Source organism: Dermacentor variabilis, chromosome 1 (assembly GCF_050947875.1).
Source record: "Dermacentor variabilis isolate Ectoservices chromosome 1, ASM5094787v1, whole genome shotgun sequence".
Classification (NCBI taxonomy): domain Eukaryota; kingdom Metazoa; phylum Arthropoda; class Arachnida; order Ixodida; family Ixodidae; genus Dermacentor; species Dermacentor variabilis.
This window is the reverse complement of record NC_134568.1, coordinates 87,579,661-87,596,595: the sequence shown is the minus strand read 5'-3', so window position 1 is coordinate 87,596,595 and position 16,935 is coordinate 87,579,661. Positions and strand designations below refer to the sequence as shown.

The 16,935-nt window shown below is 47.2% G+C and overlaps 1 protein-coding gene across 2 annotated transcripts in view; it reads left to right on the top strand.

Moving 5' to 3' along the window:
* Positions 1 to 16,935, top strand: part of LOC142580196 (uncharacterized) — a 215,653-nt gene that overhangs the window by 113,622 nt on the left and 85,096 nt on the right. For both annotated transcript variants that reach the window (XM_075691081.1, XM_075691079.1), the window contains one exon: positions 15,886 to 16,023. In XM_075691081.1, the coding sequence (XP_075547196.1) occupies positions 15,886 to 16,023 (138 nt within the window). The remainder of the gene's footprint in view (positions 1 to 15,885; positions 16,024 to 16,935) is intronic.

Below are 16,935 nucleotides of genomic sequence, written 5' to 3'. Positions count from 1 at the left end.
GTGCATTTGCAAGCAGCCACTTCTAATTCAGCCATTTAACCATCTGCATTTGCAGAAGTTTTCTTTTCTTGCCTCTCTATTCTTTCGCAGTGGTCATGAAAATTCATTATATTGAAACGTTGCATAAACATAGTTTGTATAGTGAGGCTCTAAATACATGAACAAGAAGTTATAAAAAGTTGAATACTTTGTTATATAGAGGATTTCGTTATATTGAAGTTTGTTATATTGAGGTTTAACTGTATAATTGAAGCACAATAGCGAGTGACCGACAAGGAATATACATATTGGGTATATCAAAACGGTACGTCACGATTCTCACAGATCTTGCAATTTTGCTGCAGTCTTGTGATTTTATCGATGGCTCAAGCAACAGCGAGTCAGAGGATGCTGCCTTTTCATCTTTCATTCCGAGAGCGACGACGGCAGAAATAAATCTGGAACTTAAGGATGCACGGCTAGTTCGTGCTCCTCCACCAACTGAAGCCATTCAGCACTAGCCAGCAACATGGGGACATACTGAAACTGCAAGAAATGTTACGACAGCAAAATGCAGCAGAAAGCAAGAGTTTACTGCAAGATTTGCAACATTCTCCTAAGTTTCACATTGAGGAGCTGCTTTTCTGCATGGCACTGCCAACTGTACAGCTTCGTTAAATTTTTATAGCACAAGTAGTTTCTAAGGAAAAGTTTTTATCTCTTTGCAGATACTGGCTACTAATAGCAACATTCTGTACCGTATTTTCCAGTCTACAAGTTGCGCCTTTGTAAAAGTTGCACCCCCTTAAAAAATAGTTTTTCCGAAAAATAACATGTATGAGTTGCACCGGTGTATAAGACGCACCTGTTCATTTGGTGAGCGATTTAAAAAAAAATACAGTGACGTCTCACTTCATGAACACAGATCACATGCAAGCATATCGGTGCCATTTCTATAGAATTGCGATAGCAATGATACGGACACACCAGGCACATATCTGCTGTCGGGGTCACCGTGATGTTCCATATAAAGTCCAAGGGCAATAACATCGTCGCCACGTGCCATATGATGTATGTGCGACAGTGAGCCGACTCGCGCACAAGGGAGGAAAGCGGGAAGGCAGCACAGGAGAGGAGGCGGCGGGGCTTGTACTTTGGTAGCAACTGTGTAATTTGTGCAGCAGCGCGCGCCGTATTTTGAAAGCAGTCTGCAGATTCGAAAACTTCAGAAGAGTCGGTCGACTCGCGGTTGGCCTGCCGCCGCTTGTGTTGTTGCTCTGTCCTTCTCGCACAGCGCTAGGCAACTCGATCACAAGAAGAACCCATTGCCTCCGTAGTGCACTCACAACCCGTAGCGACTACCAGAGAAGGTCAACCCAGCGCGCTTCGCGTGTCCATAGCATCCAATCCGATTTTGATGGCAGTTTTCTTTTTTTCAGGGGAAAAAAAACGTACATAAGTCACACCATCCTAAAAAATGCACCAACGAAGAATTCGTTTAAAAAAAAGACTGTCTTATACACCAGAAAATGTGGTATATACCAAAATTTTTTCCTTTTTTTTTCTTCTTTTTTAGATACTCTTGTACTTTACAATCTTGTTTTTGGCAATTTATATATATATTATAATACCGAGACCGATCAAGTTGTCAAGCGCTGTTTATTCCAAAGAAGGCAACGCTCCCAACTCACGCGCGAAGAAGTAGAAGAGCAGGGTAGGTGATGATGGCTATGTACAAATGAAAATGACGAAGTATGTTAATAGTGCTTACACTAACTTCCCCCCATCATGGAAGCGGCCAGCCTGGCCGCAGATTAGAGATTATCTAAACGGGGAGTGAAGGGCTTGATCCGCGAGACGTGAACAATTTCGGCATTCCGGCGGCGCCGGTCGGTGACGAAGTGTACTGGGCGGACGAGATAGTTCACTGCAGATGTTTGCTGCACAACGGTGTATGGGCCAATGTAGCGGGGAAGGAACTTCTCACAGAAGCCTGGGGTGCGGAGTGGAGTCCAAAGCAGGACTTGGTCTCCAGGGTGAAAACGTAAATCACGGTGTTTGTTGTCGCAGTAACGCTTACGCTCAGCTTGGGTAGCTTCTGTGCTTTGCCGGGTGATTTGACGGCAATGTGCAACTCGGGCAGCAAAATCTTCTGGAAGCGACGCGTTAGGCGAAGAAGGTGCGAAAAAGAGTTCTCTGTCGAATATGGTGGAAGGAGATCGTCCATACACAAGGAAGAAAGGGCTGTAGCCAGTAGTCCGTTGAATAGCAGTATTATATGCGAATGTCACAAAAGGAAGAATTTTATTCCAGTCAGTGTGGTCAGGACGGATGTACATGGAAATCATGTCAGACAGCGTACGGAAGTGCTCAGTAAGGCCATTGGTTTGCGGATGATAAGTAGAAGTAGATTTGTGGACGGTATTAGTGGCCTGAAGAACTTCCTCAAGAACTTGTGAAATGAACGCCTTGCCACGGTCACTGAGAAGAACGCGAGGAGCCCCGTGGCGCAAGACGATGGCGCGCAAGAAAAAGTCGGCGACCTCAGAAGCGGCGCCGGATCGCAGAGGGGCAGTCTCGGCATATCTTGTTAAATGGTCGACCGAAGTGACAATCCAACGGTGACCGGAGGGTGTCAACGGCAAGGGACCATATAAATCAATGCCAACAAATTCAAAAGGTGCGTTTGGTCAAGGGAGAGGTTGTAGTAAACCGGCAGGAGGGGATGTCGAACGTTTGCGGTGCTGACATGACGCACAAGAGGCAATGTATTTGGCCACCGTTGTGGATAGGCCAGGCCAGAAGCAGCGGGTCTTTATGCAGTCGTAAGTCTTGTGGAAGCCTAAGTGGCCAGCCGACACGTCGTCGTGAAGTGCCTCTAATACCCGCAAGCGAAGGCAGCGAGGTAGAACTGGGACCCGCCGGTGACCTGTTGGGTGGTAGACGTAGCGGTGTAGCACGCCACCTTGAAGGCGGAATCGTCGAAGCTGGCGTCGCGAGCGGCTGTTGGGTGGTTCGGCGAACCCACTAAGGCGATCCATGAGAGCTCGACAGTAGGAGTCGGCCCGCTGAAGCGAGACGAAATCAGAGCATGATGAAAGCGTAACTTGGTCCACGAGCGTTATCGAGAGTTGGTGTGAGGCAGGCGTAGCATCGGAACGACGTGGTGGGGAAGACGACGGTGCGTTACCGGGAGAGAGTGAGAGTGGGCAGCGAGACAATGCGTCTGCATCATGATGGCGTTTTCCAGACTTGTACGTTATAGTGAAGGCATATTCCTGCAAGTGGAGTATCCAGCGTCCTAAGCGTCCTGACATGTTTTTCATTGATGACAGCCAACACAGAGCATGATGGTCGGTGACGATGGTGAAGTGGCTGCCGTAAAGGTATGGGCGAAATTTCTGAATCGACCAAACTATAGCCAGGCACTCTTGCTCTGTAATGGTGTAGTTCCGCTCAGCTGGAGAAAGTGTTCGGCTGGCATATGCTATGACTTGTTCTTTAGATGCTGTATTACGTTGCAGAAGTACTGCGCCAATACCTTGTGCGCTTGCGTCAGTATGGAGTATGGTGGGGGCTCGATTATCGAAGTGGCGAAGCTCTGGTCCGGAAGTAAGATGCCGCTTAAGAGCTTGAAAAGCCGACTCGCAGTCGCTAGTCCACGTGAAGGAGGCACTGGTAACCAATAGCTTGTGTAGAGGAGCTGCTATTGCTGCGAAGTTGCGTATAAATCTACAAAAATATGACGCCAATCCGAGGAAACTACGTAGATCTTTCTGTTGCTGGGGGCGAGGAAACTGGAGAACAGCACTAATCTTTTTGGGGTCAGGCTGGATGCCATCTTTTGAGATGACGTGACCCAATACTTTGATCGTCTTGCTTGTAAATTTGCATTTTTTTGTATTGATCTGGAGACCAGCATTCGCAAGGCACTTGAGAAATTCGTCTAATCGATGAAGATGTTGGCTGAAGTCAGACGAAAAGATGACAATATTGTCCAGATAACAGAGGCATGTCTTCCATTTTAGACCACGAAGTACGTTGTCTATCATGCGCTCAAATGTGGCAGGAGCATTACAGAGGCCAAAAGGATCACGTTAAATTCATAAAGGCCATCCAGTGTAGCGAATGCGGTCTTTTCTTTATCAGTCTCGTTCATCGGAATTTGCCAATATCCTGAACGAAGATCAAGGCTGGAGAAATACTCCGCCCCTTGTAGTGTGTCCAAAGCGTCGTCAATTCGAGGTATTGGATATACGTCCTTGCGTGTGATCTTATTGAGCGCTCAATAATCCACGCAAAAGCGAATGGAGCCATCTTTTTTCTTTACCAGGACCACGGGAGAAGCCCATGGGCTAGATGAAGGTCGTATTATCTTCCGCGCAAGCATGTCAGCAACCTGTTGTTCAATGACCTTTCATTCAGACAGCGATACACGATAGGGGCGTCGTCGTATTATAGTGGAACCATCGGTTTCGATGCGGTGTGTAGCTGCAGGAGTTTGGCTCAACACAGGGGAACAGCTATCGAAACAGGCTTTGTGTTTTGCCAAGACCACCATTAAGGCTTCGGACTGCGCGGCTGTTAGGTCAGAACCAAGAACTGCTGGAGGAGGGAAAGAATCATCCAAACCTGAGGTTGGTGCTGGCGATGAAGAAGGGCAAAGCATGACTATAGAGATAGGTTGAGTGTCGGCGAGGGTTGCCACAGTCATCTCTTTGGGCAGCATCACAGGAAGGGCGTGGCCACGTGAAAACCGGACGAGACAGGTGGCAATGAGAATTCCGCGAGAAGTGCAGCGGGAAGAAGGGGCGACTAGAGCATCTTCGCCGGCGATCTGACTGGATGTTACTGCTACAACGTCTTCGTGACCAGGACGCAGGACGTAGTCTGCAGCGATGGCCAAGTTCACGCATAAAAGTGAAGAGTCCGCAACAGGTTCAAGCTCTGTATCCGTGATGTGGACAACTTCCTCTCTACATGAAATGACGGCTGAAGCAGAATGTAGGAAGTCCCAACCCAGTATAAGTTCACGGATACACGTTGGAAGGATGACAAACTCGATGTGGTGGCTTATGCCGTCGATGAGAACACGAGCAGTACACTGTCCGTCGGGGTGAATGAATGCATTATTAGCACCACGCAAAATAGGTCCAAGATAAGGCGTTTTTACTTTACGAAGCCGGGAACACAGATCACTCCGAAGAACAGAAATGGCGGCACCGGTATCGATGAGAGCTGACGCGGCAACACCTTCGACAGTCACAAAGCATGTTGGCCGGGCGAACAGGAGGAATTTTTGAAGACCAATAAGAAGCAGTTTCCCCTCCAAAAACTGCAACAGTTAGTTTTCCGAGTGCTGGTCGACAAAATTGGAAGTGGGGCGAAGCGGTGATGTAGAGCGCCGGTAAGGTGATGGAGAACGACGTCTGGCCGAACGGGAACTATGAGGCAGATTGGGAGCAGCTGGAGGAGACGGAGAACGCTGTTGAGGGAACGAGTACGATCCGGGATAGTAGTCGTCTGATCGGCGAGTGCGGTCTCTTTCGTGCTCAGCATAGCCTCGTGTTTCATCCTGCTGGCGACGGCGGCAGAAGCGAGATATATGGCTGCGTTTACCACAGTAAAAACAAACCAGACGAGGTGGACGCCACTGAGGGTACGATGGCGCAGCAAGTGCTCTGGTTCCCACCGAAGCCAAATGGTCATAGGAAACGCCAGTAGGCACAGAAGTCACGGTAGGGGTGGGTAGCGAAACAACATCCGCGTAGGTCGGTGTGGAGCGCGCTACCGGAGCAAGATGCGTCATGGGTGTAGTGATCGCTGTCAACTCCTGCTTTACGACCTCGCGCAAGTCGAAGGTGGGGGTTGGGGCGCAAGCAGCAGGTGGACGCTTTAGGTCTTGTAGTTGAAGCGCTTCGCGGATGATGGTGCGGATAAGAGCACGTAGATCTGGAGAATGGGGATCCTGAGGATCGCTGCTTTCATGTGGAAGACGAATAGACTGCAGCTCGTCGAGGCGTTGACACGTTGAAGTGATGTCTTGGACAGAAGCCGGATTTGGCACGATTAAGGCGTTGAACGCGACAGGCCCAATGCCTTTTAAGATGTGGCGAACGCGTTCGGCTTCCGTCATGCTAGGATTCGCACGGTGGCACAGAGCCAAGACATCCTCTATGTATGAGGTGTAAGACTCTTGGGGAAGTGGGCAGCGCGTTCCCAGCTTCTGTTTGGCGACTTCAGCACGGCCAGACGAGGAAGCGAAGATTTGCCGCAGCTTGGAGGTAAACGTGGACCAATCCGCGATGTCGGATTCGTGGTTGAAATACCACGTCTTTGCAACACCGGTCAAGTAGAAGGCGACGTGCCTCAATTTCGGGGTGTCGTTCCACTTGTTGCAAGAACTCACGCGGTCGTAGTGGTCGATCCAATCGTCGACGTCATCACCGCGGAGTCCCGCAAAGACGGGGATCGCGCTGAGGGCTCGTCACAGTCCAAGAGGGCGCCGCAGGCGGGGTCACCTGTGTGGTAGGGTTAGAGCCGCCGGAAGGGCCAGGGCTGGAAGTGTCCATTGTTGTAGGGGTAGCTGGGTGCAGGCGGCGACCGGAACGGAGCTCCAGGGAGGACGGGAACGCGAGAGGACGTCGGGGTCTTGACGTACCTCCACCACTTTATAATACCGAGACCGATCAAGTTGTCAAGCGCTGTTTATTCCAAAGAAGGCAACGCTCCCAACTCACGCGCGAAGAAGTAGAAGAGCAGGGAAGGTGATGATGGCTATGTACAAATGAAGACGACGAAGTACTTAAATAGTGCTTACAATATATATATTTAGGACATAAATCTTGTTAATAAAAGTTGTATGCCTGAAAAGCGAATTCATTCTGCCTTGCTTTCATGTATTACATAAAATTTTGAGCGCAATAGCTTCTTCAGAAAGAAAAAAAAAACATCTAGTGCAACCTACGAAAACCAGCCATTTTCTCCACAGTAGGAAAAAAATCTAACATACAGGCAACACCTGCTATCACCTGTAGGTCAAGCAATTTGTCTATAATAACGTGTAGTATAAAACATGGCATTGGACTAGTTGGTGATCACCAAACTGAATATATTAGACATGCAAAAGACAGCACAGAGACAGACAACAGTGCACTTCATTGTTGTCTGGCTTCTTTGCAGTGTCTCTTTTGCAACCAATATGTATATTAATTCTGAATTCATTAGATGCGTTAAGTATTCTGAATAGAAAAATTAACAAGTATTTATTTTTCTCTATGGTCTCAGTGTCCCCACACAACATTCAGATCGGTTTTTCTCACATTGCAACATGGATCATTCAGTCATTTGCCAACTTAAATTTGTTATATCATAATAAAGCTTTGCATACACAGTCTTCAATGTATATAGACTGCAATTATTGTATTGTGTTTAACGTATCTTGGATATATATTTGTAGGGATATATCTGAAAGTTTTGAAACAAGCATTTGTAATCATCAAACTTTAAAATACCATGATTTTATTGCACATTAAAACTTCTTAGTTGCACTGTAAAGTGATTAAGGAGAGAAATAAGTTATTTCATTATGATTATTGAAGATATTAACATGTGAAAAGTATGAACATAACAGCAGTATTTTGATCTTGTAAGCCACACAAAAAGTGCAAAACTTCATCATTTAGTAAGAAAAATTGTCTTCTGATGTCATCATCATCATCAGCCTATTTTATGTCCACTGCAGGACAAAGGCCTCTCCCTGCGATCTCCAATTACTCCTGTCCTGTGCCATCCGATTCCAACTAGCACCCGCAAATTTCCTAATTTCGTCGTGCAACCTAGTCTTCTGTTTTCCTCCACAGCACTTCCCTTCTCTTCGTATCCATTCTGTCACCCTAATGGTCCAACGGTTATCTAACCTGCGTATTACATGACTTGCCCAGCATCATTTTTTTCTCTTAATGTCCATTAGAATATTGTCTATACCCGTTTGCTCTCTGATCCAAACTGCTCTCTTTCTGTCTCTTAAAGTTATTCCTAGCATTCTTTGTTCCATCGCTCTTTGTGCGGTCCTTAACTTGTTCTCAAGTTTCTTTGTCAGTCTACAAGTCTCTGCCCTATATGCCAACACAGGTAAAATGCACTGATTGTATACCTTCCTTTTCAATGATAATGGTCGCTTACACGCCTTAGTACCGTGTATGGTCCGAAGTACTTGCTCAGCAGTTTCTCGCTGAGTACTCGCCGTCTAATGGGTGTCCAAACCCAAACTTGGTCACCAGGCTCATAGGTAACTTGTCGAAGGTGGAGATTGTACCTTATTGCATCTGTACACTGCTGTTGTCTTATGTGCACACGGGCCAGTTGACGAGCTTCCTCGGCGCGCTGAATGTACTCCTCAACGTCAGGAGCCAACTGGTCGAGCTGATCGATGTCTTCCTATGAAATCATGGCGTCTATGATAGTTTGAACTTCTTGACCATAAACGAGGTGAAACGGCGTGAATCTTGTAGTTTCCTGCGTGGCAGTGTTGTACGCAAACATTGCGTACGGTAGGATTTCGTCCCACGTTTTGTGCTGCACATCCACGTACATAGAGATCATGTCTGCCAGTGTTTTCTTTAGCCTTTCTGTCAAGCCGTTAGTCTGAGGGTGGTATGCAGTGGCCTTTCGATGACTCGTGTAACTCAACATGAAGATGTCGTCCAGAGGCTTTGCCGTAAATGCCGTCCCTCGGTCAGTGGTGATGAATGACGGTGCGCCGTGCCGAAGCACAATGTGATCCATAAAAAACTGGGCAACTTCAGATTCTGTCCCGTGTGGTAGTGCCTTCATCTCAGCGTAACGCGTCAACTAACCAGTTGCAACAATGATCCACTTGTTGCCGGAGGAAGACAAGGGAAATGGTCCAAGAAGGTCTATTCCAACTTGATCAAACGGCGTACGCGGAGGGTCGATTGGTTGTAGAAGGCCTGCAGGTTTGAAGGGTGGTGACTTGCGGCGCTGGCATTCACGGCATCCTTTCACGTAGCGTTTGACGCAAGCAGTCACTCTAGGCCAGTAGTACAGTTGCCGTACTCTGTCCAGAGTCCTTGAGTAGCCCAAGTGACCAGATGTCAGCTCGTCGTGGCAGGCTAATAGGATGTCGTCGCGAAGGGCTTGAGGCACTACTAGAAGATGTGGTTTGTTGCCGGCATCTCTGTTTCTTTTGTATAAGATGCCCTCTCGTAGGCAAAATGACGACAGATGTCGCGAAATAGGGCGAGGAATGGACGCGATGGCGCCTTCTAAGTGACCGATGATGGGCCTTAACTCAGTGTCCGATCGCTGTTTAGCGAGCAGATCCGGCCTGCTGAGGGCTCCCAGGAAGGCGCTGCCATTGTCTTCGTCGGGATTCGTAGATTCAACAGGTGCTCGTGATAGCGAGTAACCATCTTCATGTTTTCTGCCTGACTTGTATACGATCGTGATGTTAAATTCCTTGAGTCACAGACTCCAACGTGCCGATCGTCCAGAAGGGTCTCAGAGGTTGGTCAACCAGCACAAAGCGTGATGATCAATCACAACTTTAAATGGCCGCCCGCAGAGATACGGCCTAAACTTTGTAGTAGCCCAAACAACCGCGAGGCACTCCTTCTCTGTGGTGGAACAATTGGACTCGGCACATGACAGAGTGCGGCTTGTGTAGGCGATAACTCGTTCAGTCCCGTAGTTCAGTCACCAGGATAGCTTCGAGACCGATATTGCTGGCGTCAGTGCGTACTTCTGTGTCAGCATCCTCATCAAAATGACCAAGCACGGGAGGAGAAGACAATCACCATTGTAGCTCTGCAAAGGCGGTCTGTTCTTCATCAGTCCAGATGAATGGCGCGTTGTCACGCGTAAGGCGAAATGGCGGCTCTGCAATCTTCGAAAAATTCTCAATGAAGCGTCAATAATATGCACACAAGCCCAAAAATCGTCGGACAATTTTCTTGTAGGTTGGAGCGGGAAAAGCAGCTACTGCAGCAATCTTCTCGGGATCGGGCCGAACAACTGCCGCGCTCACAATTTCACCAAGGAACTTCAGTTCCTCGTAACTGAAATGGTATTTCTCTGGCTTGAGTGTAAAGTCAGCTAATCTAATGGTTTCGAGTACATTCCGAAGGCGTCAAAGGTGCTAGTCAAAAGTTTCCAAAAAGACAACGACATCATCGAGATAGATGACGCAGCTTTTCCATTTGAGGTCAGCGAGAACGGCATCCATCATTCACTGGAATTTGGCTGGAGCAGAACAGACGCCGAAAGGGAGTATTCTAAATTCGTAAAGGCCATCCGGAGTAACAAAAGCAGTTTTCTCGCGGTCCCGCTCATCTACTTCAATTTGCCAGTAGCCAGTTTTCAGATCGATGGAGGAGAAATACTTCACGCGCCTCAGCCTGTCCAGAGAATTGTCGACACGAGGCAACGGGTATACGTCTTTCTTTGTGACGTTGGTTAGCTTTCAGTAGTCAACACAAAACCAAAGCGTGCCATCTTTCTTTTTAACAAGAACGACTGGCGATGCCCAGGGACTGCATGAAGGCTGTATTACGCCATCTTGAAGCATTTCCTTCACCTGCGTTTGAATCGCATGTCGTTCGGCCGGGGAAACATGATAAGGCTGTTGCCCTATGGGGGGCACATCGTCATAAGTGATGATGCGGTGTTTCGTAATCGATGTTTTACGTATCTTAAATGACCATGCAAAGCAAGAGTGGAACTCGAGCAACAGCTCGCGCAGGGGTTGTTTGTTCTCTTCAGGAAGCAATGGACTAATGTTGACGTTGCGTAGAGGGGCTTCAGCAGTGCCGATAGCCTCAGAAACAAAACACTCAGTGACATCGGCGATCGGGTTGGCGTAGGCAGTGACAGTACCAGGGAAAAGGTGCTGGTGTTCATTGCTGAAGTTCGTGACAAGAACCTGATCATGGAACCTGACCCAAGAACCTGACCAAGATCATGGAGATCAATAAGGCTTCTTGCTACGCAAACACCTTGAGAAAGCAGGAGAGAGCGATTGCTTTCTGTGACCGCTTCACCGTGTAAGAGTCTGTCACATGCCACTTGAACCACGACACTTGCATGCGATGGTAACGTGACAGCATCGTCTATGACACGAAGAGATGCTCGAGGGTGGATGGTGTTGGTCGTCGCTGCGGCACTCTTTGTCGAGAAAGTGACGAGGCGTTGTCGAATGTCGATGATAGCTCCGTGCTCCCTGAGAAAGTCCATGCCGATGATTAGGTCTCGAGAACACTGAGGGAGAATGCTCAAGCTGGCAACAAACGTAGAGCTGCGAATCTGTATTCATGCCGGGCACATGCCGAGTGGTGTGACGAAGTGCCCGCCAGCTGTACGAACTGGCGTTTGATTCCAAGGCGTCGTCACTTTCTTCAGAAGGGTGGCCATTTTTTCGCTGATTATAGAATAATCCGCTCCAGTGTCCACTAAAGCAGTCAATTCATGACCGTCGAGCAGTACAGGAATGTCCAAGGAAATTCTTCTTCCGTAATCAGCAGGTACTGTCGTTATGTATCGTTGGTACGCGTCAGTAGGGGTCCTTGAGCACATCCAGACTGAGCGGCCTTGCCCCCGAAGGCCACTGTGATTAGTTTTCCCCGCGCGGGCTGGGCGACTAATCCTGCACCACTCTTGAATACGTACGGCAAGTCGGAGAAAACCACTGCGGTGAAGGGGAGTGTGACTGGTGTCGAGCTGATGGGGATCCACGCTGCTGGGCAACATATTCTTCAATTTCAGGAGGACGCTGGCCGAACCTAGGTCACGGCGAATTTGCCGAGAATCCTCGCAGTCCGAGCTCTCAATGGGAGTGCTGTCGGTAGACGTGCCCAGCTTCGCCACTGTGAAAGCAAAGGGGATGATGATCAGGTGCCTTCCACACGTCTGATTTCCTTGGGGCCTGTCAAGGGACCTGGTAATATGAGGCCGCTTGGACATGCTGCAGCATGGCTGGGCATGTGGTGCGAAGCAGGGAGGGAGGTGGGGCAGGTTGCCTCAAAGCTTGTGAATATGACATACAGGGGCCGTCAGTTCTTAGCGGTCGTGCTTTTGTGTTGAAGTGTGGTTCTCTTAGCACATGCTGGGTTTCGTCACGGAGAATGCTGGACAAGGAGCCGAGCGTCGGCTGTGAGGGTACCGACAGTTTCTGGAGTTCTTCGTGGATTACGGAATGAATGAGCTCTCAAAAGAAATCGACGTGGCCCCCGAGAGCTCCGAAGAAGTCTGTACGTGAGGCAGCGTTCACATGGTCTTTGTATGATGGTGCCCGCTGCCGAAGAATCTGTTCCATGGTGACGGCCTTGGAAAGAAATTCTGACACAGTCTTGGGAGGACTGCACACGAGACCGCCGAACAGCTGCTCTTTCACCCTGCGCATCCGGTATCGCACTTTCTTTCCTTCCGACATGCTGGGGTTGGCTTGTTGAAAGGGAAGCGTCATGTCCTCGGCACACATTGAGACACCTTCGTTCGGCATTTGTGTACGGGACTGGAAATCACGCTGAGCTCGCTCTCGGTGATCAGGGCTAGCGTATGTCTCAAGAATCCAGCGTTTGAATTCTGCCCATGAAGTTGGGGCATCTGCGCGGTTCTCATACCAAACACGTGTGTCATCGTTAAGGCTAAAATATACATTTTTCAGTTTATAAGCGTCATCCCACTTGTTGAACGTGGCAACACGTTCATAGTGCACCAGCCAATCTTCAACATCCTCATGTATGGCGCCGTGGAAGGGATTCGGCGTTTGGGGATTGAGTAGCATACACTGAATTGGCGTTGTGCCTTCCATACTGGTTGGGGTGGTCGGAGCTGCCATTTTCTCTGGGAGGAGTCCAAACTCAGGGGCTTGTCCGCAGATCCTTCTGCTGGCGCGGTGTACAGGCGTAACCACCGGTACGGGGCTGGAGCTCCTGCTGCTCGGAGGGGTTTGGTGTATAGAATAGATTACCCCGCACCTCCACCAGTTTTTCGCTAGAATAGCAGCTTGGGCTTGTTGGTTTTCCATCCTGCTAGTAACAGCGCAAAATGTAGACAAGAGACGAGACAAGAAGACACCACAAGCGCTGCGGTGTCTTCTTGTCTCGTCTCCACCAGTTTGTCACGCGCTAAAGCAAGAGTAAGGAACAGTACCAGCAGCCAGATACGAAAAATGCCAGACATGAAGAGACGGTTTTCCAGCTGGCACAGGAGCTTAGACTTCGTCGTCTTCTTCGCCCTTTTTGCTGGACACACAATGCTGACTGTTTGCTGGCTCAAAACACCAGGTGGCAATATTAATCTTCAATCCCACTCTTACACTCTCCCTGTTAAAATCCTCAATCTTTTGTTGTAACTCGTCTGCAGTGTTGCTGAATAGAACAATATCATCGGCAAACCGAAGGTTGCTGAGGTATTCGTCGTTGATCATTACTCCTAAGCCTTCCCAGTTTAATAGCTTGAATACTTCTTCCAAGCAAGCAGTGAATGGCATCGCAGAGATTGTGTCTCCATGTCTGACTCCTTTCTTTATAAGTATCTTCCTACTCTTCTTGTGTAGAATAACGGTGGCTGTGGAATCTCTGTAGATATTTTCCAAGGTATTTACGTAAGTGGTCTGTACTCCTCGATTACGCAATGCCTCTATGAGAGCTGGTATCTCTACTGAATCGAATGTCTTTTCATAATCTATGAAAGCAATATAGAGAGGCTGATTGTACTCTGTGAATTTCTCGATTACCTGATTGATGACATGGATGGGATCCATTTTAGAGTATCCCTTCCTGAAACCTGCCTGTTCCCTTGGTTGACTAAAGTCCAGTGTTGCCGTTATTCTATTGGAGATTATCATGGTGAATATTTTATATAGTACTGGGAGTAATCTAATGGGCCTATAATTTTTCAATTCTTTAACGTCCCCCTTTTTGTGGATTAGTATAATGCTTGCATTCTTCCAGCTTTCTGGGACCCCTGCAGTCTATAGACACTTCGTATGAAGAGCCACCGGTTTTCCAAGCATTATGTCTCCTCCATCTTTGATTAAATCAACTCTTATTCCATCTTCTCCTGCTGCTTTTCCCCGTTTCATGTCTTGCAAGGCCCTTCTGACCTTACCTCTGGTTATAGGAGGAGTTTCTGTATCCTGTTCATTATTGTTTCGAATGGAGTTCTCCTGAGTCCTCTGGGTACTGTACAGGTCAGTATAGAATTCTTCTGCTGCCTTTACTATACCTTCAAGATTGTTGATGATATTACCCTGCTTATCTTTCAGTGCATACATCTTGGTTTGTCCTATGCCAAGTTTCCTTCTTACTGATTTCAGGATGCGTCCGTTTTTACGGCTTCTTCAGTGTTTCTCGCATTATAATTTCGAATATCACTTATTTTCACCCTGTTGATCAGTTTTGACAGCTCCGCAAATTCTTTCTTAACTCTTTAGTTGGACACTTCAATTCTTTGTCGTTTCTTTATTAGGTCCTTTGTTACTTGGGAGAGCTTGCCTACTGGTTGCCTTCGTGCCTTTCCTCCCACTTCAATTGCTACCTCTGAAGCCAGCCTCGTTACGGTTTCATTCATTACCTCTATGTCATCATCATCATCATCTCTCTGTTCTAAGGCTGCATATTTGTTTGCAAGTACCAGCCTAAATTTGTCTGCTTTTACCCTTACTGCCTCTTAGTTGACCTGTTTCTTCTTGACCAATTTTACTCTTTCTCTGTTCAAATTGAGGTGAATCCTAGCCCTCGCTAACCTATGATCACTACACTTTACCTTACCTATCATTTCTACATCCTGCGCCATGCTGGGATTGGCAGAAAGTATGAAATCAATTCATTTCTTATTTCACCATTGGGGCTTTTCCAGGTCCACTTTCTGTTGCTAGACATCCTGAAAAAGATGTTCACTATTCTCAGCTTATTCCTTTCTACGAATTCTACCAGCATCTCTCCTCTAGCATTTCTAGAATCGACACCGTAGTTGCCAATTGCCTGTTCACCCGCCTGCTTTTTCCCCACTTTTGCATTGAAGTCACCCATTACCACTGTATATTGAGTTTGCACTTTTCTCATCGCTAATTCAACATATTCATAAAACTGATCTACTTCCTCATCATCGTGACTAGATTTGGAGCTTAGGCTTTTACTACCTTTAATCTATAATTCTTATTAAGTTTGATTACGACTGCCTCTACCCTCTCATTAATGCTGTAGAATTCGTCAATGTCCCTGCTATGTCCTTATGGATTAGGGATCCTACCCCGTATTGCTTCTTATCAGTGAGACCTCTATAGCAGAGGACATATCCGTTATTCAGCAACATATAAGCCTCACCAGGTCTTCTAATCTCACTAAGGCTGATGATATCCCAAACAATGTCTTATAGTTCCTCAAAGAGTCCTGCTAAGCTAGCCTCACTCGAGAGGGTTCGGGTGTTAGACGTTGCAAGAGTCTGTTTCCATACTCTGCAGTGCTAAAGTAAGGCCAATGGAGGCGTGCAGGATATTGTGGCTGTAAAATTAAATTATGTGGTTTTACGTGCCAAAACCACTTTCTGATTATGAGGCACGCCGTAGTGGAGGACTCCGGAAATTTCGGCCACCTGGGGTTCATTAACGTGCACCTAAATCTAAGTACACGGGTGTTTTCGCATTTCGCCTCCATCGAAATGCGGGCGCCATGCCGGGATTCGATCCTGCGACCTCTTGCTCAGCAGCCCAACACCATGACCACTGAGCAACCATGGCGGGTGATATTGTGGCTGTACATTTGTCAGCTGTATAAAGCATATTTCTCAGCGCTTTGTTTGTTGGGATGTTTTATTTGTTTAGAATTTAAGTCAACTATGCTCTAAGAATATTTTTGAGGAACCTTCCTTCCTTTTTTTTTCCAGGTTCCAAGCCGATGGAGTGCATTTGTTGACCGCCTCATGAACTCCGCTGCAGAAGACTGTTTCCAGATTTACACTAGTGAAATGAATTCTCTGCTTGAAAAACATAATAATGGTCCCATTCATGATGATCTATTTATGGTATGTCCTAAATTGTGACCGATTGAGTGCTTTCCACGATGAACATACACCCTCTCACGATAAAGTGAAGGCCAGCCGGCCATGACTGAGAAAAGTAGGCTGGCCATTACTTTTTTGTAATAGGCTGTATATTCTGACCTCTAAAATTTACATTAATATCAATAGAAATCTTACGTTAAAAGGCTTGATGTAACTGCATGACAGGCTTTCGCACAAGAGCTTGTAACAAAAGGCTATTTGTAAGGGAAGACTATTTTTTAACGAAGTGCTAGTGGGTCCGAGTGCTTTCCTTCCTAAACTGTGTTAATGTTCTAATTACCATACGTTTTTGTGTGAGGGCTACACCCTTCTAAGTACCGTGCCCCTAAATAGCTTGGGGAAACAAATGAAGATTAGCCATGCCCGTTTGGTGGTTTCCACAGTTGATAATCTGTTGACAGGAAGCTCATTTACATATTGTTCGAATCATATCCAGCCACCTCTCAGCTTGTCCTGTGACTCTCTCCCTGTACAGCATAGGCGGCGACTACAGGGGGGCTCCGGGCCCGAGCGTCCCCCACGCACACACACCTAAAATGGTATTATCAGAGTTTTCTCACCCACATCATTTGAGGTTTCTTTTGACTTGCCTCGACCTTTTCACTTCAAATTTTATTGTTGCTAATAGCTTACTGTATCATTGTTGGCGTGGACGTGCACAGCTTTTAATTCATACTTTCGCTTTATTTCTGCAAATCCTGACAATAGGAGGACAAGCGCATTAGAAGCATTGGCGGTGGCTGCCTCATCCGTATTTTCTTAGTTCAATGTTGTTTTAAATTTCCACTGTAAATAGCATACACATACACAATATATTTAAATGTACACACAGGACAAAGTTTATTATATTTTTGAAAGAGCAAGAGGTAGCCA